Raw genomic sequence first — 25,079 nt, forward strand, 5'->3', positions numbered from 1 at the left:
CTATATTGGGTCCACTCCACAGTATAAAACAGGTCCACTCCTTGTTGTAGTGTGATGTGATGTCTAGTGTTTCCCAGTCCTGTAATGCTCGACTGTGACCAGCAGGGGGAGGTCAGGCTCAAAGAACCTCCCAGTAACAGAACACGCAGTGTCTAAAGCTGCTTGTGGTTTGCAGCTGATTCACTGGTGGTGAACCTCTTGTCACCACTGAAGCATCACTCTTCTAGTACCAGTTTTCTCCATCGTGTTCGAGCACATCTCCTCGGCACCTCGAACTGCCGCACCTCTGCGTCTCACGTGCTTTATCCAAAGATTCATGAGTCCAGGTACAGAATCAGCCCCTGAGGTGGATCTCAGCCAAAACAGCATTAGCACCGTCACTCAAGGATTTTACAGTCATATATGCAAGAGGTCAATAACGGCTGTGCTCATCTGTTGCCGTGACGATGACATCCATCCAAATCCGCATGGATACTGCATTGGTAGCCACCAGAAAGAAAAGACGGTCGTATGTCTTCACACAGAACGTCAGACTGGGCCGTGGAGACTGAAAGGAAGCGACAGACAGTAATAATGTCATAAATCAGGAGAACGGGACGGACGGGTTTTTGCATTGATTTGTTCAGCAATTACTTATCTCACTGTAGAGATTTGTATTATACCATTATACTGAACCCAAAAGTTATCAAAAATAGACTTTATATTTTTCATTACAATAGTTCATTTGAAACTTTTCTAATGCTGCTCTCCCAGTTGCGTCTTGACTTTCTGAGAAGCGGAAGAGCTGGCTGTTGTTGCTTTAGTGTGAAATAATAGGGTTTTTTTCACAGAAATAAAACACCCCAAATAATTTTTTTTAACAAACTATAGCAGATATTTCTGAGATTGTAGATGAACAGTTGATTGCATTAGAGAAGACTGATATTTAGATGTTCAATACAACTCTGACTAACACTAAAAGGAAGATTCTGATGTTTTGTGCACAATCAGTTGTTCAGTGGTGGTAGAAATACTCATTGGTGCATTGTAAAAAATACTCCATTACAAGTACTCGTGCTTCAGAAAATGGCCCCTGTGATATATATTAATATACATACATTTTTCTGTGTTAGCTAGTCCACGTAAAGCTAGTTTTAATTACTGAGCATACTGTTAGGATTTATGCGGGAAAATTAAAAAAGAGTTTGCTGATGCTATTGTGCCAACTTAAATAATTTTTTTTACTTCAATCACCCAATATTGTTAAAGACTAATAAGAATTCAATACGTTATGAACTGTTTTGGGCTTCTGAAAGGGGGCATGACAGAAAAAGCATGAGAACCACTGGGCTACACTTACATATAATTATTTGTGCTGTTTTTTGTGAAATATTGCCACAATAGTGAAACGCTGGTTTAATCTTTAACAATTAATTGTATTTCCTAAACTTATTGTATGTTTTTTAATGTAAAATCTTGATTTTAAAAGTAACTAGTAACTATAGCAGTCTACTAAATACAGTGGAATACAAAGTACAATATTTCACAGTGAAATACAGCAGAGTAGAAGTAGAGCATACAATGGAAATATTCAAGTAAAAATTACTTGTACTTACTTATGTTGCACAACTGAGGACAAATTATTTTGTAGTTTTACTTGAAGTTATAAAACTCCTCATGTTGATTGATGTAAATGATACAAATTGAGATTATATAATATGACAGGGTTTCCCATGGTAATTGTAATGTAACCGTAAACCATGTCGTGTGACACGTTTTACAATATCTGAGACTTGCCAGCAGCAAATAATGCTCTAGTCAGCAGAATTAGTGTTACCTGACACCTGCTTTTGAAATCTAATACAGCAATTGCAGAGATTGTCTGTGTTTTCCCATGCAAATCTGCCCTGTCTGCAATGCATAAAACATTACTTTAAGTCATGTTAATACACTGCAATAAAAGCAGACATGGGGAGTAAATTCCCTAATCACATGAGATGTCGAGATTCTAGATCAGGTGAAATAGTGCTCTAACTTCAAAGAATCTTTATGTTTAATGATGGCCAAGCATGTTAGTCCTAAAACAAGCCTATAGGTCCTTTTCACCACGACTCTTAGCCTGATGTCCAGTTTAAAGTGCATTTATCAAATTATTCCTCTCCACAGACTGAAAGATTTTTGTAAGTCAGTTGGTGAACTGTAGGACAACTCACAGAAGTAGCTGTTCGTAAATGGTCGTAGTAAACTTCTTCAATGGCCTGGAAGTAGATGACTCCCTTTAGCTTCCTTTCATCACAGTCTGCAGCAAAGGGAGAAGCAGGTTAGAAAAACAATGTAGTAAAAACATCCTTATAAGAACCTGAAGGATCTATTCAAGTCATCAAGGTTATTAAGGGTATATACACAGGAATCTTGAAGTAAAATTCAATACCTTTTTAAGACCTTTTCAAGACTTTTTCAACATATCTTAAGACTGCCACGCCACTTTGAGCTAACCGATTAAAATCAGCCACACGCCTTTAAAAGGGACATATTTGAGGTTTTAAAAAGGAATTTAAGTATATTTATAACATATTTATTGCCTATATGTCATCAGGTTGTAACGCCACCTAAAACAAAATCATGTGAAACAGTGTAATTTTGTGTTTTAGTTGGTTTAAACTAGATAATGTGAGCTTGCCTGCAATATGTGTGACAACTTTAATCGACCACTTGATCAATACAACAAAATTCAAATAGGCCAGGAGGGAACAAAGATGAAGAGAATAAACTGAGTAATGAATAACGTAAGTAGTGTAGGCGGTGCAGCACAGGCACAACCTGGAGGAACTAGTCTAAATGACTGTATTAGTATAGCCTAATATTATAACATTAAATTAAAAGTATATTGTTAATGTAATAGTAAACTTTAAGTTTGATATTAATATATTCATGATGTTCCTATATTCAATATAATTTCATATAATAGTATATAACTTACACTAGTATAATATTAATTCAAATTACGGCTGTTTCAGTTTGGGGTTGTTTTTTATTCATTAACTTTGTGCCAGAAAAATGCTCTAGGCTACATGACCAGCCTTGATTTCAGGCAGGCTACTAACTCGTCAATAATCATAACCGTTTATGCAGAACAATAAGTTCAACATTTATAAAGTTTGTTGCAGCACGCTCTATCCTGGCTGTGATTGATCTGTTCACAAAAAGTGACCCTGACGAAAGCATCGGCTTTATGAAAAGTTGAATGTGTTTTAATAAAAGGCACTGATTTAGCTAAATAGCCGGCTAACGTTAGCCAAACCCACACGCTCCTTGAATTTTCCCTGTTGTCTTCCGTCTTGCCGATTCCGCTGCCGGCGGCGCATCTCGCTCTTGTTTTTCAGGAACTGGGCTGTTCAGGCGGCCACAGAGCGACCGGCCAACCGGGTTAATCCCGTTACTCCTGATCGCCACTCCGACTATGTTTTGGAGGATTAACACTGCGGGTCCGGCGGGGTGGGAAATTACGGTCGGTTGTATGCGTAAATCTTTTTCCGGTTCGCAGGATCTATTTTTTGGAGCTTTTAAGAGTGAAATAGGCGCTCGGTAGATCGCTGCACCTAACGTTACAGAAACGAATCACACAGTCGCTCACTGCCTGTCTAGTATTTTTGGCTACGCATTATAAATAAATACTTTCACCTACACTTTTAGCAAACAAACTTTTGGACAAACAGGATTTTCACATTGAAAAAAATATCTTCAAAATGTAATACCTTGTTAAATGACGATTAAGACTTTTTAATACTTTTTAATGGCCTTAATTTTCGCAAAATTGATTTATTAAGACTTTTTAAGACCCCGCGGACACCCTGTTATTACAACTGAGGAACTTCATTCATTTAAAAAATATTTATATTTATATAAAGTCCTCTTTGTTTTGACTGTATAAAGTAGTTGCCTGTACATAAACATGTTTTAACTGCTATTTAAAATTGTTTTTAAATAGGAGTAAATAGCATAAACCATGGTTTTGAGCAATAGAGTATACAGCAAAATAAGTGGAGGATGGAGGCTGGAATGTTATTGTTGTAATATTATGTATTAACATGCCCGACTAAGTTTTAGTGAGCTAGCGTGACACGTACATGGCTTCCATTCATGCAAACACGTAGTCAGTGTGTGCACACACACACACCACTCCTCCAGCCAGTCTAACCTGTATAGTAGGCTAGACGTCTGTGGTCCATGTCAAACAGGAACCATCTCTTCTTCCAGGTCTTGACCCTCCCCCCTCGTTTGGTAAGGAAGCCTGCACAACGTCGAGGTGTCAGCCGCAGGTCAGTGCAGCCGGCCACTCCGTGACCCAGAGACTCCAAGTGGGCCCGGAGGTCAAAGTTGGGAGACAAGAAGAGGGGCAAGCTGCGCTGCTGGAGAGACAAATGGAGTTTAGATGTGGTTGAAAAGAGAAACATAGGATCCAGTAGTTTTCGATCTCAACCTTTATTAGGGGCTAAAAATCAGGATACCTCAGCCTCTGCTACATCATGTCACATCATATGTAAAGCACTTTGAATTGCCTTATTGTTATTATACATTAAATATTATTTTTAATCCATCTCCTGCAACTGTAACACTAAGTCACTAATGTTCACTTTGAGTATTGCTAATGTAATCTTCACTTACACAGTGGCATTATTTTTTATATTCTAATTTTTCTAAATTTTAATTCTTCTGAACTGTTGAAGTGGACAGAGTGTATTTTCATTTACTCCACTTATTGTTATACCCAAAAAGCAACCCAATTATGACTGAATCACAAGGCTTTTTTCATTTAAATTTACATCTAAAAAGCAGCAGATTTGAAAGACGAATCTTGAAGGTAAACTTAACCATCTTTACCCATCAAAGTCTGTTTACAGGTCTTGGGGAGTACAAAAAAAATTGTATACAGCCTTACATACAAAGCCTTGTATACAAATTTGAAATTGAAAAAATTCTGGGGGGTGGAGTTAACAGATCTCTGTAGCACACTCCTTATCTCTGCTTGAGGCTAACAGCTCAAGGCTACATTAACCGCTACTAACGTAACACATCAGGACCTCTAATTGAACTGTAAGCAGTCGTGTTGCATTGTAGGTTATGTAGGCATTAACACTTCTTTATGGTTGTCATTCCATACATACCACTGGGGAGTTTGGGAGAGAACTGGCCTTTGGTTGCTCCTTTAGTTCTGGCTCTGTTTTTTTTGGAGTCTCTGGCTCCAGTGGTTTTGTTCTGGGTGAGTCTGGCTCTCTCTCACTTCTCTCCTCCAACAACAACAGCTGTCGCTCTTCCTGGGTGCACACATGTATCACTGAAAATGATTAACCAAAATATTCCAAAACTGTGTGATGACACATTTACAACACAGGTGTATTTTTAATGGATTCCTTGATATTCACATCCAAAAAAAGAAGCCTGATATCAATATGTACCACTGAGCGTTCCCCTTTCTAGTTTCAAGCTCCACACAAACTCCGTATTACATGGCAACACATTTTTCAGGAATTTGCCCATGCTGCAAACATGCATTACAAGAATCCACACATCTGCCGGCTGTTTTCTTGGACCATCATGTGTGAGCTGAGTGGGTGTCAGGGATCAGACAGCCATGTCTAATGCAGTGTGTCGCTGGATATTAGAGGTGTCAGCGAGCATTTCCCATGGCAGGTGACTCACCCTCTCTCTGAGCAGCCTCTCTCTCTCTGCCTTGGCTTCCCTCAGTTTTTTCTCGATCTCCACAAGATCCAACAGAGATGGGCTGTGAGAGGAAGAAAAGTTTCATCAATAAATCAGAGTAACTGCAAATGGGCCTACAAACAACCCCGATATGTGTGAAAGGGTGTTCCCCAAAAGCAAAAAGCTGTCCTGCTCCTGAGATACCAACATGCACTAAGAATCTGTCCAAAATTAGACCTTTAGCACATTAAATGGATTTGCAAAACTCACTTTATGTATACACTGCTACATGACACTGTAATGTTAACTGTAGAGCATGTACAAACTAACATTCTCATTTATAGCGCATTACATGTATCTTTGTATTTTGACATGTACTGTGCAACAGCTCTACATATGATCACTTATTTTATTTGTTACATTGTTTGTACTGATATTTATCTATACTTTACTTCATCTTCTACAGCTGTGTGAGCCAATACTGCATTCATTATCTCTGGATAGATGATAAATTATTCAAAAAACACCGTTGGGTTTTTTTGGTTTGTAGAGTCTTGATGCGTTATAATATAATAGGTATAATTTGTTATTTTATAATTTTGTAGTTTTAGCCATCATTCCTATCCATGATGACATTGTACTTACCAAGATCAGTTCTGAGAATGTGTCAGCCATGCTGAAAAGACACCTGATTGTCCGAGGAGCATGACCAGTCACATGATCATACATTTCTTTTTTTAAACTCCAAACTTATGTGGAAGAGAAAATGAAAGTGAACTCTAAAATGATCTGCCCCTACTGTCGCATGCTAATTCTAAGGAAGTAAAGAAACCCCCTAAAAGCAATTTCACAGTTCATCAAACAAGTGAAGTGAACTAACTGACCTGGCAGCGCGAGAGCTTGTTGTACTGTTGCACGGTGTGAGGAGCCCGCCACCGTCACTGGTCCCAGGTCTGTGCCCACTGCTGTGCCCATTGCTGAGCCTGTGGGAGGGGAGTGGGGAAGTGAAAGCCTCTGGGGTCTGGCTGTCTGGAAGTGTTCTCACCAACCCTGAGAAGGGAGGGAGATAGAGGAAGACACACAAGAACAACATGCATCGATCAGCGCGAATAGCTTCACATACAATGTGACGTGAGAGAATTTGTGTATCAAGACGAATTACATTAGATAAAGAATTTTCAGTTGCAGCATTCAGGAACAGATCAAGTTAAAGTAAGGCAGACAAACACTTGACAAGACTTGACATGACCTTGTAGATCAGTCTACATGGATATTTGATGACAGATAGAGGTGTGAATGAAAAAAAGATACTTCTGAGAAGATTTAGGGCTTAGGTATACAGTATATGCACTTCTCTGGCTCATCCGGTCTGTTCAGGTAAATCCTACTTTCTACCTACGTAATAACAACCTACGCTTTCTACTGACACACCTTTAATTTGACTAAAAGGGAGCGAACTGAACAAACACTCAGGGACAAACAGGACATGAGTGCAAAGAGAGAGTGTGTTTATTGTTCTATATCACCGTGCACTCTGCTTAAGCAATCAAGAGCACAATAGGAAATAGAAAAAGAGGGCTGGTAATAGCTTACCCTGTACTGAGAGTGGTCTGTCGTTGAGTTTGTTGTTGCGATGCGAGCTCCGTCGTTTGGGCAAACTGATAGATTCGTTGCATGGTTCCTATAAATAAAAGAAAACAGTGCGAGTATGAGCTGTGTTAAAAGCTTCATCTTGAATCTTGTAAAATTAGAGCTGAAACAATTAGCCTATTGTCAGAAACTATTTTGGTAATCGGAAGTCTTTTTTAAAACAAAAATACCAAAAATTCACCTCTTCCAGTCTCTAAAATGTGAATATTTGTCAGTTTACGACATTAAACAGAGTATCTTTGAGTTTTAGACTGCTGATCGGACAAAACAAGATATTTTAAAAGGTCACCTTGGACTCTAGGAAATTGTGATGGACATTTGTTTTTAACATTTTCTGACATTTGAATGAATATTAATGTTAGTGAGAGCCCTACAAGCACACGCTGTATCCATGGTGACACGCAGCTCCTACCTGAGGAGGCTTGTGAACTGTCAGAGGAGAAAGTGACATCATGCAGGGGGCTGAGCCAGTGATGTTCAACCAATCAGTGAGCGGCTTCTTCTCTTTGAGAACCTGTAGGATGAGATTTAATATCATTTAAAATTAAGTAACAGATCTGTATTGAAAACTGGCTACAAGGCAGGAATACAGTTTAAACAATAAATGTAATGACGGTTTAAACGAAATAGAGCGGCAGGGAAGATGAAAAATACAGTGACTATGATGAAAGCTGCTGCGTTAGACATACCACATGTGGCTGAGAATGAAGACTCCACTTCCAAGAAGGATTGTAATGAGTTAAAAAATTATCATTGCCTCACTATCTTTCCCTCTAACCCTCCCTCCCTGCTTGACTCACAAACACATGAGCAATTCAGCCGCCACATGCAGTCCACTGTTTAACCCTTATCTGCCTCTTTCACTCTACGTTGGCACATGCCCGCAGGGAATGTGTGGACAGTGAAGATTTAAAAGGTTTCAGTTACTGATCATTGGGTTTTGTTTTCTTCTACATTTAGTAAATATCCAAGAGTAAAATCTGTTACAAATGATTCCTATGTTCATTGGTACAATAAATGAGATCCAACCAGATTCATTTTTCCTAAACTACCTGCTATACAAGTCATTTTCTCAGTCATGTCTTATAACTATCTCTCCCTTCTCTGTCAGAAGTAAACCACATCCTGCGTCCAGTCACATTGTAGCCAAACACACTTGGTCATATTGTCTGACACTGTCTTGTCCCTCTCTCTGTACTGCCACTCCCTTCTGGCCTCCCTCCAGTTCATTGAGAAGCGCTCATGAACTAAACATTAAAGCACATTTCTGGCAAACATAATCTTAATGCCCAACAGCCATGCAAATCGATTTAAGTGCATTTTGTAGCTTACCGTTTGCTTCAAGGATGTGAAACTTCCCCCAGCGTTCCTTCTCTCCCTCTCACACATGTACACACACATTCACAAACGCAGCACCCTCCCTCACATTGCTTACTCCTCCCTCTATCCTCTCCTTCCCTCCCTCCAGCTCAAGTTAAGGTCTCTCACTCACTCTCTCTCCCCATGTCTGATTTGCTTGTTCTCATCAAGATTTTGTCTTCTTCTCATTTTAACGGGTCTGATCAAAGGCAAATCACTGGCTGTGTGATAAAGTCACAGCGCAGTTTAATTAATGACTAAGTAAATCACATACTTTGGAACAGCAAATATTCATCATAATACATGGCAGTGTGGGGTGTCTTGAAAAGTTTAGCTAAGTTTGTGATGAAATTGAAGCCCAGTGAAAAACCAAAGATGTAAAATCAAAGTTACATTATGTTTCAAGAATTTTGAGTCAGAAATCAATCACTATTCACCACACAGGGAATTTAGATGTAGATGACTATATAGTGCATCATGGTAAATATATGTTGAGTAGGCTGATATGTTTTGTAGGCTGATGGACCTGAGCCACACAGTAAACGCAAATAATTGCCTATTTGCAGATCCAGCAGACACAGAGCAACATTACCATTCATTTGTTTCTGGCAACTTGATGAATGTAAGTCTAATATTCACTTTCTTTTATCTCCGTTGATAAATCTGCACCCCTAAAATTGGGTCCTTAAACTTCACCTGTAATTCAACCTGTGAGATTATTTAAACCTTTAGAAATATTTAGTTGTGTTCCAAATTTCACTCATTCACTACTCCCTACATAACAGATACTAGTTTACTTTAGAGTGCGCATCAAACCGACATTTAATACAGCAAACCAAGTTCTAGCCCATGCACTTAAGTTTTCTGAGGGCACAATATAATGGATACATTTTTTTACTCAGGTTTGAGTCTCAAATACTGACTTTTGATCAATAATTTTTGACACTTTGTTTTTGTTTGTTTTTTGACACATTGTTTTGCAGCATGTGGCATCGCGTGTGGTAGCTCAGTCCAGAAAGTTTGAGTAAAGTATGGACCAATCAATAAGGTGAACTTGTAGCTGAAGAGGTGGCAGTTCACCTCCGGGGACTGTTAAGGTGCCCTTGAGTAAGGCACCCTGTGCTATGGCCACCTGTCACTCTGACATCTCTCCACATCATGGGTTTCTCCGGTACGTGTGTAAAAAAGTCCTAGTCAGAGTGTAAAGATGAATTTCTAACAAGAAGGATTAATAAAGTAAATCTTCTTCTTCAGAATCACTGACAGGTATAGTGTCATTTAGCAGTACATTTATACACTGACTTTATCTAAGTATCAACACTACATTTGTTGCATTGTGGCCATTTTTGAGGGCAGAATATGTGCATGCCAGATGTAAAATGCCAGAAAGAAAAAAGAAAAAGAGCACTAAGTAGGAAATAGGGTGTGGAGGTGGACATGGTTTGCATTCAGCTGCAGTGGGGAGGGGTGGCTCAGGTGAGCAGAGCCAGAGAGAGCAAATTGTCACAGCTGCAGTGGCTCTCCCTCTAAATGCAAATAGTACCTCAGTTGTCTGCTGCCAACCTACACAACACACACACAGAGACACAGCGTAGATGGCCGCGTTTGGAGATTTTGTCAGTTTGAGTTGAGCCTCGTCAGCTGGATCAGAGCGACCAGCAGGAGCGGGTCGGGCCGGAAGGACTTCCAAGAATCGTGCTGGCAGCAGCAAGTGTGAAACAATTTCTCCGTGTCAGCGTTTGTGCTGGGGCATCATTAAGCAGTTACCTGCTACATAGGGGTTGATTTCTTACACAGCCACCTTCTGTACTATTTCCAACATAGACAAGACTATGTTGTCACAGCTGTGGCTCAGGAGGTAAAGTGGGTTGCCCGTTAATCGGAAGTTCAATCCCAGTCTGCATGTCGAAGTGTCCATGAGCAAGATATTGAACCCCAAATTGCCCCCGATGGCTGTTCCATCAGTGTGTGAATGTCTGTTTCTGAATGTTAGTTTCTGTTCTGAGCAGTTAGGCTCAGTGTGTGAATGTAGTGTAAAAAGTGTCAGAGAACTAGAAAGGCGCTATATATTTAATAAATTAACCATCAGAAAATGACCACAATAGCCACAATATTGTAAATCCCTCTTACCATTTGAGATGTGTGGGTGAGTTCCCTCTTCGCTTTCCTCAAGGTGTTCAGCTCCCTCTCCTTCTCCCTTTCCATCTCCTTCAGCTGTCTCTCTAACTGCTGGACTCGCTCCTGAAAGTTCAGAACATTATTCCCTTTAGCGTGGACTCCCATATGGTTTCTCCTCCTCAAAAGAAAGGCCACGTGCTGCATCTGATTCGTCTGGCTGGCCCAAGTTTATGTAACCTTTCATTATGTTGTGTGTAAATATCTCTGATGTGACGGCATGTGGGTTGTATGAGCAAATGCGGAGCATCGAGCCAATTTGATCTCCTCGGCTGAGACACTATGCAAATCAAACAACCACTTTGCAAGTTGAGGTACAAGAGACACACAGGACTCAGCGGGGCTAAGAGTGTAACTCAACAAATTTAAGGATTCAAGGTAATTTACTAGTTGTTTTACAACAGGGTTGTAAAAGAAATCTGTTTGCAACTCCCTTCTGCTAATCAATATACAAAATAAAAATAAAAAGGTCAACATAAATAAAAAGAGCCTGGGGGAAAAAGCTGCTCTGCAGTCCAGTGGTGTGACAATAGACACTCCTGTATCCCCTTCCAGATGGCAGCAAGGTGAACAGGCTCTGGCTGTGGTGGGTTCAACTCACCGATATCACTGATGCTCGGGAGATGGATACCAATGATCTTCTGAGCAGTTTTAATCACCTGCTGCCGAGCCCTCTGGTCCTGGGCTGTGCACTTCCCATGCTAATTAGCAACGTTTCTAGTCAGGGTGCTTTCTATTGCTTTGTAAAAGTAAAAATTTTGATTTTAGAAATGACCCACTCATATAAACTCAGTACCTCAGGAAAATGTGACAGACAGAGGAGCTGTTATCTGCAGAGGCCAAACTGCAGCTGAGTCAACTACCATCCCTCTCACACAAACCCTCTCTTCTTCTCTCACTCCGCACTCCTCCTCTTACATAACCCAGCTAATTGAGGAACAATTCTATATTATTTTCACGATATGTTCTTGTGGAATCCGATATGTGAATAGAAAAACAGCCTTTTGAAACTTATGTCAGAATGTAAACAAAGATCACATGTCAAAAGATACTACAGTTGTTCTCGCTTGCTATTAGAAAAACTTGGAAATAGTGGAGGCTTCAGTTAACATTCATTAACAACTGTTTTTAGCCATGCTAGCGCCACATGGCTCTATATGGCAATGTTAGTCTGTCAGTCAGTTGGTCCAGACTGAAATCTCTCTATTGCCATTAAATTTTGTACAGACATTCATGGTCCTCACAGGATGATTCCCTCTTTCTTTGGTGGTGCCCTGACTTTCATTCTAGCATTACCTTGAGGCGATTATTTTGAGTTTAAGTTTAATTTTCACAAAAAAGTACAGTGCTAATTAGCACATGTTAGTTTGCAAATACTCTGAGATGGCACTTTTAACAATATACCTGCTAAACATCACCAGCATTGTCATTGTGAGCATGTTGGATAGATGTTACCACTGTGTTTAAGTACAGCCTCTTTTTATATTGTTTGAACCCTAATCTGAAGAGTTTTACTGCCTCCAAATGTATTCCATTTCTTGACTCTGACCATCACAAACCTGAGGAATTAATTGTTATAAAATGATTATTATCTTGGCAAGCATGGCCATAGACTCTTTTTATGCTGCAAAAGAAGTCAAACAACTTAATCTTTCTCTCCTCCTCTACATTTCACAATTAGAATATCTGATTGTGGTGTCTTTGTAAATATGAGCGGACAGTGAGACGCTGTTAGGATAAGCATGTGAAGTGAGAGTCAAATACACGTCAATGTCATGTTTGGTGATTACATCCACTTGTTTCTGAAGTTACTGAATAAGATATTGAAAAAACATGTTCTGGGCTACTCACTATCTAAAGACAGTACACACATTAGGGCGCCTATGTCTCAATAGCAGTTGAGACATAGGCGCGGATTTGTGGATTTATCACGCAAGTGCCAACATGTTCAAGGCCTCTTCAAATTATTGTGTGAATCCTAATCTGAAGAGTTTTACGGTCTCCAAATGTGTTCATCACAAAGCTGAGGAATTCGTTGTTATAAAATGATTATTATCTTGGCTCCTACAATAAATCAGACTGAGTGGGTGCCATATATTCTCTGCATTTAAACTGCCTGCACGGGTGTGCCCAATTACAACATTAATGAGTAACATGAATAATTATCATTTTAGCCATGACAACGTAGCCTTGCCCCAAAATTTTCAAAATCCCCTCATGTGTTTTATCTTTCTATTTTCTCCACCGTTGCTGCTTTCCCTCGGTTTCGCTCTGTTGATTTTTCTCTCATGGTGGCCTCTGATGTAATTTAAGCTTACTGTACAGGGTCATGTGACAGTGTCAGGGTGATGCTGGTGAGAGTAAGGTAAAGAGTTCATGCTCACGCGTGTGTGTGTGTGTGTGCGTGAGTGTGTGTGTAGGGGGTGTGGGTGGGGGGGGCAAGTCTTAACCTGCACTGGCATGTATGGACCATTGACTGTGAGACTGGGCAAGGAGAGTGTGTACATGTGCATGTGGGTACTTCAATTCCAAATAAGCCTTCTAATGTGGTAGAGTCCTTCAGGGCCAATAATAATAATAATAATAATAATAATAATAATGATTTTGACTGTGCTTTAGCCACCACATGTCTCTGGCATTGACAGTTCATTCACGTAAGTTGGACTTTTGTCAAAACACATTAATGTAGATAAATATCTTTGCAGGAGCAGTGGGGAAATTCTCAGACAACTTCATTCTAAGCCACGTTGTTTACCTGTGCAGTGTTGACAACATGCTGTTGACATGAGATTTCCTTCTCCATCTCCCCTTTACTCGCCCCCTCCTTCTCGCTCTCGTCCTCCTCATCAATGCCGCTCTCTTGCTCCAGAACACGAAACTCCCAGTCCTCAAAGGCCCGAACTGCTGCTTCCATCGCGTCTTTCTCCTGCATTGAAGACAGAGCAATTAATAATGTAACCAGTTAACATCCCTTGTTTTCATTTGATACTGTAGGTTCATTTAAAAAAAATGCTAGATAACAAATAAAAAAAAATACAGTTACCACTTCATTTGCAGTTGTGTATGATCTTTGTTTTTATTTTCAGCATTACCTGATTAAGAAATTACATGACATACAGTATGTAGTACATACAGTGAATTAAAGTATGTGTATGGCATTTTGGATATACAGTGGTATTGTGTTGTTAGCTACAACAGCTGCTGACTAAGTATTCAACACAAGTCCTTCCACAAAATGATATTATGTTCACAGATCCTAGATTAAAGAAAACATCCAGATTTTCTTATTTTCATGCCAGATGACTTTGCCTGTAACAGCATGCAGATGTTGCATCAAGTAGTAGCTATCTCAGTGCCCAATTAAAGGCTCCAGTACAAAGACATCAAATTTGACTTTTATCCCTGAATTTTTCTTGGTACTTTTTCAGTACAAACACTGGTTTTAATGTTTCAATGCCAAAATTAACCTGAATAACATTTTCAAAAAGAGTCAAGACACAGTATATTAACTAGCAGATGAAAGTAAAACCTTGTACAGCCTTACTGTCTCCAAATACCTCGGCTCTTGCACTCTTGTTCTTGTGCAATACTTAAGTCCTCTGTTTGTGTGCATGTGTGCGGTTTTCTCTGTGGCACAATTTGTGTCAAACCAGTTTCTAAAAAAAAAACTTTCCAAATAAATCTGAGATATCAAAAGATAAAGTAACAACCTGCTGCAGGACTGCACCAAACCAGTCATTAAACACTTGTTTTTTCACATTCACAAGGAACAATACACAACCTTGCTGTGTGTGTGTGTGTGTGTGTGTGTGTGTGTGTGTGTGTGTGTGTGTGTGTGTGTGTGTGTGTGTGTGTGTCTGTGTGCTTTTGTACATTGTGTGACAATGACATATCAGGTTGAGCAGGTACTGAACAATCACACTTTGTGGAACCAAAACAAAACCAACATCATGTCTAGGAGCCAGCACAGATGCCAACACACCCTGTGTCTCGGACACACGGTCATGAGCCAAAACATCAGTATCAGTTGCAGTGTTACTTTTCTTTGGATAACCGCCAACGCAACCTAATATATTTTATTTGATTTTCAGTATGTTCCTTAACAAACAAGTTGAGCAAGATTAGATACTCCACAAGCGCAGTGATCTAAAACTGATATTTAAAGTTGCAGAACTCAATACATTTGTGAGCATTATTTGAAATGTTCACCACTGCAGTGAAAGCTGTGGACAGCTGGTTGTGTTTTAAATAAATAAAGCCCAAACTCCTAAAACTGCCTTTTTTGTGCTGGTTTTGACAGATAACTGGACTGGAATCACTTCTAATCTAATAGATTTTGCATTTAGATAACACCCCCTTGCTTGTTTCATTACCACAAAGCTGATCAGTCAGACTTCAGCTGCACTGATATGACTGTTGTGTTGCAGAAGCAGACTGCACCTACATCCAAGTTGAATTCAGAAAGGAAAAAGTCTGAAGTCAAAACTAGGTAATATCAGGGTCATCATAAAAGACATTACAATTTTAAATAAGATGGGTATTAGGAAAAATAAAATAATTGTTTTTTTTTATATATTTTCAATAAAGAGTTTCCACTGTTGTACAGGGAATGAGGATATGTCAGACATGGAATACATAATGTTGCTGGCTTCATCCATCTGCTAAACTAATGGCTTGTTCACTCAGACACAAGTGTCTTCTATGTTAATGGAAACTGCAAATATATGGACACAGCTACATAGTTGAAAAACATTCGGCAGTTGTTGTACGAAGGGTTTTATTTAAACCCTGGTCCAAATAGTTGTTGAGGAGATTCTTCTTTCGCAGTGTTTCATAGGTGATTCAACTGATTTTATTTTCTTTGCATAAGGGATAAGATTTATTTCATTGATCTTAAAAAGGCAGAACAAGACGTGCATTTCTTTCTTTCTCTCTTTCTGTGCATGTTTCCCCTTATGCTGCTGCTGCCTTTAAGTTAATCTGACAGCATTCAGTTCAGACTTGTGTCGCATTGCAAGGGAGACAGAAATGTCACCGTGTCCAATCTAGTAAGATTTCCGCCATTAATTGTCATGTAAAACGACTAGCGTGCTTATTCAGACTTGAGGCAAATATGTTAAATTGCTAACACATTAAAGAAAGGGGTGTACATCTGAAAGAGGTTGGTCTCAACTAGTTTTGTGGATGTTTTGACAAACAGAAAATAAAGAGCTGAACATTTTGAAACATATGAATATGTTGAAGACATCAGTTTATCTCAAATATCTCTTTTTACATTTCTTTTTGTTCTGAAGAGGCTGTGTGCATCTCAGGGACTCACCTGCTGCAGCTGCAGTATCAACTGTTCTCTCTGGCTCTCTGGCTGACTGGGAATCAGTTTCTCCTTTTCCTGACACCTCCTCTTCAGTTCCTCCAGCCTGCGCCTTTCCTCCTCCAGACTCTCTCGCTCCTGCGGTTACATGGCAAGGCAAGAAGGAAGTGAATCTAGAATACAGTCATAACCTAACTTTTAAAAGAACAAAACCAATTCAAAAGATAAAAAATATAACACAACAAGTCACTTTTACAACCATGTTTACAGGAGTTTGTCCTGAAAGGTCGCAGACAAGCTATTTTTCACTTATCGTTGACATGATGTTACAGAGCCCACACACTTCTACATGTGAAATTCCTTAAGCCAATTTTTTCTGTTGTGATTGTGCTACTCATGTCAAGCCATTTAAATGTTACATCAACACTATTAGTCAAACATTGTCTCAGAGAAAGAAGAAAGTTAGTCATAAATCACAACTGAAAAACAATAGTTTGACAGTAACTTTCTTTACATGATACCTTTTGTCGGTCGCTCTGTCTGGGCTTCTCCAACTGTCTGGCCTCCTGCTGTAGAGCCTGCAGCTTCTGTGTGTGTCTGTGCAGCTGCTTCTTCTCAGTCTGCAGCTCGCCCTGCAGCAGGGCGATCTCCAGCTGCAGCTGAAAGGACAGGAGATGCCGCTAAGTTGAATCATATTGACCAGAGGTTGAGCAAGTCACAGATATGCATTCCTTTACCGTGACTGTGATGATGCCTTGGAGATTTAAATGTGCAGACCTCAGCAGAGACGCCTGTCTGTGTTTGGGCCACAATCGTCTAACATGCTCACCTCAATCTTTAGTTCCTCCTTCTGTTGGTCGATCTCTGTGATTCGCTGTTGGAGCATCGAGGGCGACGACAGGATCCTCATTGAGCCAGCCTCCAGCTTTCTAATGCAGGACTTGTAGAAAAGGAAAAAAAAGTAGACAAAGTAACCACTTACCAGTTTTAAAACAATAAACTGTTTAGTGTAGAAATGTGGGATGATTCATTGGTTAAAAGTGCAAGGAGCAAAATGCTTCTTTCTTCTTACATGCAGGAGCTAGGAAGTCCAGGATAATTTCATGTGCCACCACCAAATCATTTGACATGACAGGAGCATATCACTGCATCACAACCATCAACAGCTTCATTTCACTCACTTACCTTCTCACTCTCTGTGCTGCTACTCTCTGTATCCGAGTCTGCCCCCGAGGAGGCGGGGCTTTGACTTGTAGCCACTCTGGTGATCCATGGAGACCGCAGCCCCTGCTGCCACTGGCTCCTGGTGCTCTCCATGTTATGTTGGGGCATTTCTAAAAAGGGACAGGGGAGGCAGTTAATGAGCGCTACACAGAAGGGGGGTCTGGCTGACTTTGCTGAACATTGTGGTAATCTAATCTGCTGCTCAGTTGAAGGCGTATCAGGGATCAGGTGACAGTTCACAAAGGGGATATCACAGTAGTACTGCATAAGCACTTTAACACACAGAAATCCCCCCGGCTTCCAGAAACCAGTCTGTGATGGAGAAAACACTCAGCAGTGAAAAGGAAGCAATAGCAAAAGAGGGGAAAAGTCAGGATGTGGCCGATGGTTTGTGGTTGTGTTTCAGGGTCTCTTTCCTGGTGGAGGACTCCACTGTGTGTGGACACAAGTGTGATAAACAAGTGTCTTTTTCATTGGAGGCTTTTGATGTGCATCAGCAGCGAGACAGTATATGAATGGAACTAGAACAATCAGTGAAAGACTACAAGGAGAAATAGCCCACAAAAATGTTGGACCACATCAGAATAGACTTTAAAGTACTCTTATGTTGTCCTTTTTTGTCTGCCTGTCACATTCAAGTGCATTTACCTGAGCATAAATCATTATATAGTGTTTACACTGTTGTACATCAAAGTGCTTCCCAACATTTGGGAACATGTCAACCTAAAGGCCTATATTATCCTGGTCTCTTTATTCTATTTTGCCCTTTAGTCCGCCACTGTGTGGTCTCTCTTTAACAAAAACATGCATGCTAGCAGAAACACGCAAGTTTGCACGGTCCAAAACCAATTGGTGGGAAAATACTTTTATTTCCTATTGTCCACCCTTTTCCCACTGCCTTCCTTCACCCTCTGTGCAGTCCCTCTCTCCTTGTATCCAGACCTTATTAGGCTGCGTGGAATGCAGGCAGAGTGGAAGAACAGAGATAAATATACAGCCGAGATATGAGTGAGGGCTTCCAAACAAGACTGGCACACTGACATCGAGAGAGTGGGGAGAGGAGTAGAGAGGGGGAGGCATGGACAAGAAAAATTTTCCACGTGGTTTCACTGAAAAAAAAACAACACCCAGATTTACATAAGTACAGTTTAAACTGAATAATTTATTTTATGTCCACACAGACCCATTTTCTGTGACAAGAAGACACTGACCACTGCAGTTTACAGTAAATCGGGTCATTTAACAGCTCTGAAAATGCTTCTAAAATGCTTATGAAGCAGGTTCTCAAGTTCAAAGTCAAATTATATGGTGAAAATGGCATCATAAGATAAATTATTCTAAGACAGTCATCAATAATAAACCAGTGTTGCTATAGAAGAAAACACAACCCTACATTGGCAAAAACAGCACAAAAAGCAAAAGTTAGCTAAAGTTTCACTGAAAGTTATACAAGACTGAGATAAAATGGTCTGCAACAACATTTACAAACAGCAACATGTTCATGTGTAAAATGTTGAACTGGCACAAAGCAGTAAAGTTCAGAGGTCAAGTGCCTAGAGTAAAAAACATATGCACCCCATCTCCAGTATCTCAGGGGAACATTACTACAGTATTGATCATTTGTTGATCATTGTATCACTTTGTTCTCCAACCTTCTGATGTCCAATAATAGCAGTCAAATTGTAGTGAAAACAAGGCAGAGAGAGCTTAACACTGCGTTACATTATTGTCCAAACAAATATCAGTGCAAGCATTTGCTGTCTGGCCTTGCTAAACCTAGCTAAAGTCCACTGATACAGTATCAACACAGCAGAGGGAGAGAGACAGACATTCAGGAGTAAAGTCCATGCTTTCATGTTAACACAGTGGCTTGTCAAATACAACAAACAAAAGGCTAAACAAACACAATACACTGACAAAACAAGAGAGTGAGACAGTAGCAGAGAGTAAGAGGAGCACCAACTATAGATAAAAAATAAGGACGTGCAAAAAAAAAGATAATACAAATGGAAAAAGTTCAGCCTGAGAGCCAGATCAAAGAACAAAACACAGTTTTGTGCCCAAAATAATTGGACTTGATTGCTGGGAGGGGAGCGAGAAAAAGATAGAAGAGAGGGAGCGAACAGAGACACAGTTCAACATCAAGTGTGCATAGTGTGTGTGTGTGTGTGTGTGTGGGTGTGTGTGGGGGATCTCTTCTCTCTATCCACCACCATCCACCAATCCTCAACCATACAATCCCACCCACTCTGTTTACTTTGTTAAAGGAGGGATAAAAGGCAAGATGTCCCAGGGTCACTGTAAACAAAAGGGGGATTTATATAAACTGATAATATTGTCATGGGACAAGGTTCAACAGAGAAACAGTAGTTTAGTTCAGTGAAAGTTACGTGAGTATAATCACAGATAAGCAGACCGCCCTCAACTCTCAAACCGATCCTAGAAGATTTCAGGACTATGTATCAGCATGCAATGCTAATTATTAGCCACTGATCAGCAATAATCAGAAACAGCTGATTCACCATAACAGAAACACACACGCACACAGTCAGAGCAGGATGTTCAACAACGCAACAGAATGCTACTCGTGTCATATTGTCTCACCATTTGCATTTTTATGCCAAGGATCCCTAAACTGACCATAGACCCCAATCTGAAGAATCAGAAATACTTTATTGATCCCCGAAGGGGAATTCTGTGTTACAGTTGCACACATTGCACAAGGGCAAAGGAATATAATAAAGATAGTTGTATATAGAGAAGTATATAAATATCAGAGTAAAAATATAAAATGTGGATATGTACAATATTTACATAGTTAAAGAATTGTTATGATAGATTAGATTTCGATTTTTTATTATAGAAAATGTATGAAACCTATGACCAAATAGTGATAAATTATGCCACTGTGTTAATTATGGATGGAATTATAGTGAAAATAAATGAATCCCCTTTTAGTTGTGGATCCCCTGAAACCCCCCCAAGGACCCTTGGACCGGACCCCCTTTTCTTATTTTTAAACTAGTCTTCAGCCCCAATAGACGCTAAAGCAAGTTATCACATGAGGCAATTCAGATAAGACTTCACGCAGCTCCCTCTGGAGCCACAAAATGCTTTTTTCCACATATGCATTTGTAGTCCCTAAGTCCCTTAAAAAGAATTTGATGTGTAAAATTGGTGGAGTTCCATATTAAGTTTCAAGCTCAAACTGAGAAAACCCTGATGATGTTGTCAGAAGACATTATTCAACTGGTTTCACAACAGTTTTTAGGACTCATTGTGACGAGTTTTTAGTAGTGTCCCTCTGTACAACTGTCTTTGCAACATGTTAGTATGTTGTCAGTAGGTATTTGCCACACTGGCACTGGGTCTGAGCATTTTTAAAGTTTGACTAACCTGTTCCTGAATCTGAAAACAGCATACTATAACTCCCAAACAATGAAAATAACAGTAGCACTCTGAAATGACCTCTTCCCTGTCAGGACCCCTCGTTCATGGCTAAACGGAAAGGTTGGGCTGAGCATTGTGTACACAAAACCATAAAGTCTACAATGACAACAGCTATATTCCACCAGCAACACACAGGACAAAAGAGCTCTGACGGTGGCATGCTCTGTGTGGGTGTGAATGCTGATTACAACCAGTTACTATGCGTTCAATGTCAGGGCACTATAGGGAAAACATGTCACACATGGAGCATGTGACTCAAAACTGCCCTGTAACGAGCAGGGCAGAGCGAATGCACAGTGTATAATTAATCCACAGAGGCCGGACTTGGAGGTCAAGGCACTCTCAGTTCACTCAATTCAATTACATGAGTATAATATTTCACACACTGAACTGTAAAATATATATAAAAGGTCTATTACAACTTTTTCATCTCTCAATGAATGACTGGAGAAAGTCAAAAAAAAGGAACATTTGAAAAGAAGGTGAAGAGACAGGGAGTAATCTCTGGGTTACACTGCAATGTGAACAGTAGACAGGTGATGTGTGTTAGCTCTGTTGGCTGAAGCAACTGTCAATCACTTGTACTTAATAATTTACATTTCAACTACATACACACAGTATATATGGATTTACCTGATGAAGGTCTGAGGACAGAAACTTTGCAGATAAAGTGATCAGTCAGAATTTATGATCTGAGACACCTGTTTATAAGATTTTCTAGAGTGCAAGAACTTTGTGGTAAGTAATGCAGTTTAACATATCTTCCAATGACCAAAAAAAAAAAAATCCTCTCCTGGTCGCAGACCTTGAAAAGACTGAAAAATAAACTGAAGTAATTTGTGAAATCATGCTAGTAATATACTGTGACCTTGAACTGCATTGTACTGTGCAAGTGCTGCATCGCCTTAAACACAGTGGCATGGCACAGTGCAGGGGGCATCTACAATAACAAAATGCTTCAGTAAATGGTGTCGTCTCATCTGCAGAAGGCATGAGACCAAAACCAGCCATTAAGCCCTGTGAATTAGTAGGACAAGTCACATATTCTTTTTATTGGCCACAATTACAGGCTGTGGCTTCAATCAAACAGACCAACTCTTAGTCTTTGAAAACGCTCTTTTCAATAGCAGGCCTGACATCATCACATTAGCATCTTTATGCGCACAATTTTTCCAGACGTGTAAGCATTTTTCCTATTTCTATTGTCAAAATGGAGACACTGGAGTCCCTTTTTTTGCCACTTCCTTGCTCTGGCCCTGCAACACCTTTGGCTTTAACTGAAGAAAAAACACAAAGTCTTGCTCTCATTTTAGCAGATGAGGTTTGGTTGGAAAACTGGAAATTGGCTTTGTCTTGTGTTACAGCACACTAACTGGTTTCTGCTTATTAAAACAGATAAAAACTGACATTTTTGGACGTATCCTTACATTCAGGCAAAGACCATGCTGTAGGATAGATTCAATGCTGTGGATTAACCAGCAGTGACCTCTGTACCTGCTGCATGTGGCTCCTGCTGGCTCAGCGCCGGGGGAACCAGGAAGCTGTCATCACAGTATAAGTTTGTGAGCAAAAAAAACAGGTGAGAGTAGGGTGTTTTGGCGGTCACCCAGCTGTCATTGGTGGACTGTGAGAAAAAGTGACAGGTCTTGCCTGACACCTAGGTGGCAACACATATGACACAAAACACTGATGCATATAGCTGTAAGAAAATACTGACAGACTCCTATGCATTTTGAATAAAGAAATTCACTTACTGAAAATTAAGGAAATTAAAGGAATCCAAACAACCTAAAACACTTCAGCACTTAAAAGACTTGTAGTTTTGGACATTGCGTTTCTGGGCTCATTCTGCTGTATTTTTCTACATTCCTGTGGAAAATTGGCTGACAAGCTGTTGTCAGTTTGAAATGCTGTGCAGTGACTACAATAGCAGCTTTATGCATGGAAGATTTCTCAGCAATTTCAATCATCAGCTGTACATGTCAGATTCTGGCATCAGTCCCACAGAATCTAATAGCAGAGTAGACTATCTAGGATCTAATGTAGAGGAAGCAGATATACCGGTTCCAGCACCACTAGAGCAAGGCCTGTGGATTGTCTGAAAACGTTAGAGTTTCGTTACCAATACCAAAACAATACTTTTTTCAATACCAGGTTTTAGGAAATACAACTCTTTTTATAATTCAACAGAAGAAACCGACTTTCCTAAATGTTGAAAGCTGTCTGAACGCTAGCAGCAGTACAAGAACTTTGCTTGGATATAATTTAAAGTAGTTTAAATTTTTCAAAATCAGGATACAAGATTAAGATTAAGACCAGACATCTGATGGCAGCTTTCAATCCAATTTTCGATACTCTAGGCTATGGACAAATCAAATTTCTGTCGAAAAAAACCCAACAAAACACCAAAAAAGCATGAGATTTGATTTCCAGTCCTATGAGGGGTCTCAACTGCCCAGAATGCAATGCTGCCACAGTGCATTTTGTCCCACTTCAGCGGTCAACATTATTATCATCATTAAAGCATAACATATATATGCAACAAGTTTAGGTCATCACTCCAGGAAATGTAGGAAACCAGCTAAGTAAATAAAAATAAAATAAACAGAAAATGTCAATGGTTTGTCACAAAGTAACTCCTACGATGTAAAGCGGAAAATACCAAACGTGTTGGTTTTATCTTCTACAATTGACGGATTTGCTCTCTTCATATAGGCTATTTGTAAATTGTGTTGGGCTATTGGCGGGACTAAAAAATAAAAATAAAACACTTATCCATGGGCTCTGGGAATCTAATAAAGAAATTAAAGGCACATTATGAATACATCTCTTATCATTTCCCATCATGCTATTCTGTGTAACTCCTGGCATCAGTACAGGTTCACCTGCACTGACAGGGATTCCTTTGCCCTGAGTAAATCTCTGGGAAGTGTGATGCAAGAAAAGAGTGATTCATTAATAACAGCCTAGGATGCAGGGCTCAGACATAGATTTGTTCAAAGCAGGTCAAAACAAAGTGTAGGTGTGTGTGTGTGTGTGTGTGTGTGTGTGTGTGTGTGTGTGTTTGTGATCTCTTCTCTCTCTATCCACCACCATCCACCAATCCTCAACCATACAATCCCACCCACTCTGTTTACTATGTACTTGTTAAAGGAGGGATAAAGGGCAAGATGTCCCAGGGTCATTGTAAACAAAAGGGGGATTTATATAAACTGATAATATTGTCATGGGACAAGGTTCAACAGAGAAACAGTAGTTTAGTTCAGTGAAAGTTACGTGAGTATAATCACAGATAAGAAATGAATAATCTTTATTCAGTTCTGCATTTAGGCCAAAGGACAAGAGGAATCATTACGAATCAATGAACCAGGTCTATTTTACAACCACAGCCAAAGAATTCACTTGGTTTCAAGCAAGAAGGTAGTTTTGCTTAGTAAACACATTCAACGGCAGGAAGATTTATTAGGCTAATTTCTCTTTTGTTATTGAAGCAGAGGTACTAAAAAGCAGGCTATGTGATGTAGCCTACTCTAACAGAGGGACTCTTAATTTCCCACCTTAATGTCAGAGATATCGTTTCGCATACTTTCACGTGGGAGTTTTTCTTGCCTGATATTTAGAACAGGAACTGCACAAGCTTTGTGTAGGTTAAGTTAGCCTATTTGGAGGTGAAAGATTTTCTGTTGACTTCGTACAAAATAACAAGAAAGGCGAAGAAAGCAAACGAAATTCTTACCTGGAAAACGTGCTCCAACCTAAGTGACAACCGCTGTGGGTCCTCCAATTTATTACATAGTGGCAAAGAGGGAAAACAAACGGGAAAAAAAACTGTATCGAAACTTCAGCGAACTTTTAAAAGCGCTTTTACTTCAGCCACACAAGTCAGGCTCGCGTGAAGTTTCCTCGACCTGTTGTGAGGCAGACCGCCTCGTTATCTCTCTTTTTCTACAGTTTTTTTTTTTTTAAATCTTCACCTGGTTTAATTCAATCCCTCCCAGGAAACATGACAGCTCAGTGTGAGCTGCTGTCGGCGTCAACAGGTGAGACTGAAGTGAAAGCACGCGGAGGAGGGCGACGACAGAGGCGGGTGCCGACTCATAAACAAAGTGTGTTTTGTGTTGGAGGTATAAACGAAAAGCCCATATCCTCTTGCTCCCGAACTAACTTCGCTGTCGGTTTCTGTGCTGTTCAGACCGCAGCCAGAGTCCCGTTCAAGCCCTGCTATTTTCTA

General features: G+C 39.9%; 1 protein-coding gene across 2 annotated transcripts; it reads right to left on the reverse strand.

The window, feature by feature from the left end:
- Positions 1–9: 9 nt before the first annotated feature.
- On the reverse strand, positions 10–25,079 carry LOC119897211 (pleckstrin homology-like domain family B member 3). 2 transcript variants are annotated; one of them, XM_038710801.1, is made up of 15 exons: positions 24,585–25,079; positions 17,360–17,508; positions 17,004–17,114; positions 16,696–16,833; positions 16,184–16,312; positions 13,619–13,789; positions 10,819–10,929; positions 7,742–7,843; positions 7,273–7,360; positions 6,564–6,729; positions 5,680–5,761; positions 5,145–5,294; positions 4,178–4,385; positions 2,193–2,278; positions 10–547 (listed from the first exon to the last, which is right to left on the reverse strand). In XM_038710801.1, exons 2-15 carry the CDS (start codon positions 17,504–17,506, stop codon positions 413–415), a joined length of 1,824 nt encoding a protein of 607 aa, XP_038566729.1. In that variant the 5' UTR covers positions 17,507–17,508; positions 24,585–25,079; the 3' UTR covers positions 10–412. The 2 variants fall into 2 exon arrangements, with proteins under 2 accessions (XP_038566729.1, XP_038566728.1); XM_038710800.1 differs by having other exon boundaries at positions 4,178–4,388; positions 24,585–25,077.

This window comes from Micropterus salmoides, unplaced genomic scaffold (assembly GCF_014851395.1).
Source record: "Micropterus salmoides isolate LMB-PRFRI ecotype aquatic unplaced genomic scaffold, ASM1485139v1 Ms_hic_scaffold_11, whole genome shotgun sequence".
NCBI lineage: Eukaryota > Metazoa > Chordata > Actinopteri > Centrarchiformes > Centrarchidae > Micropterus > Micropterus salmoides.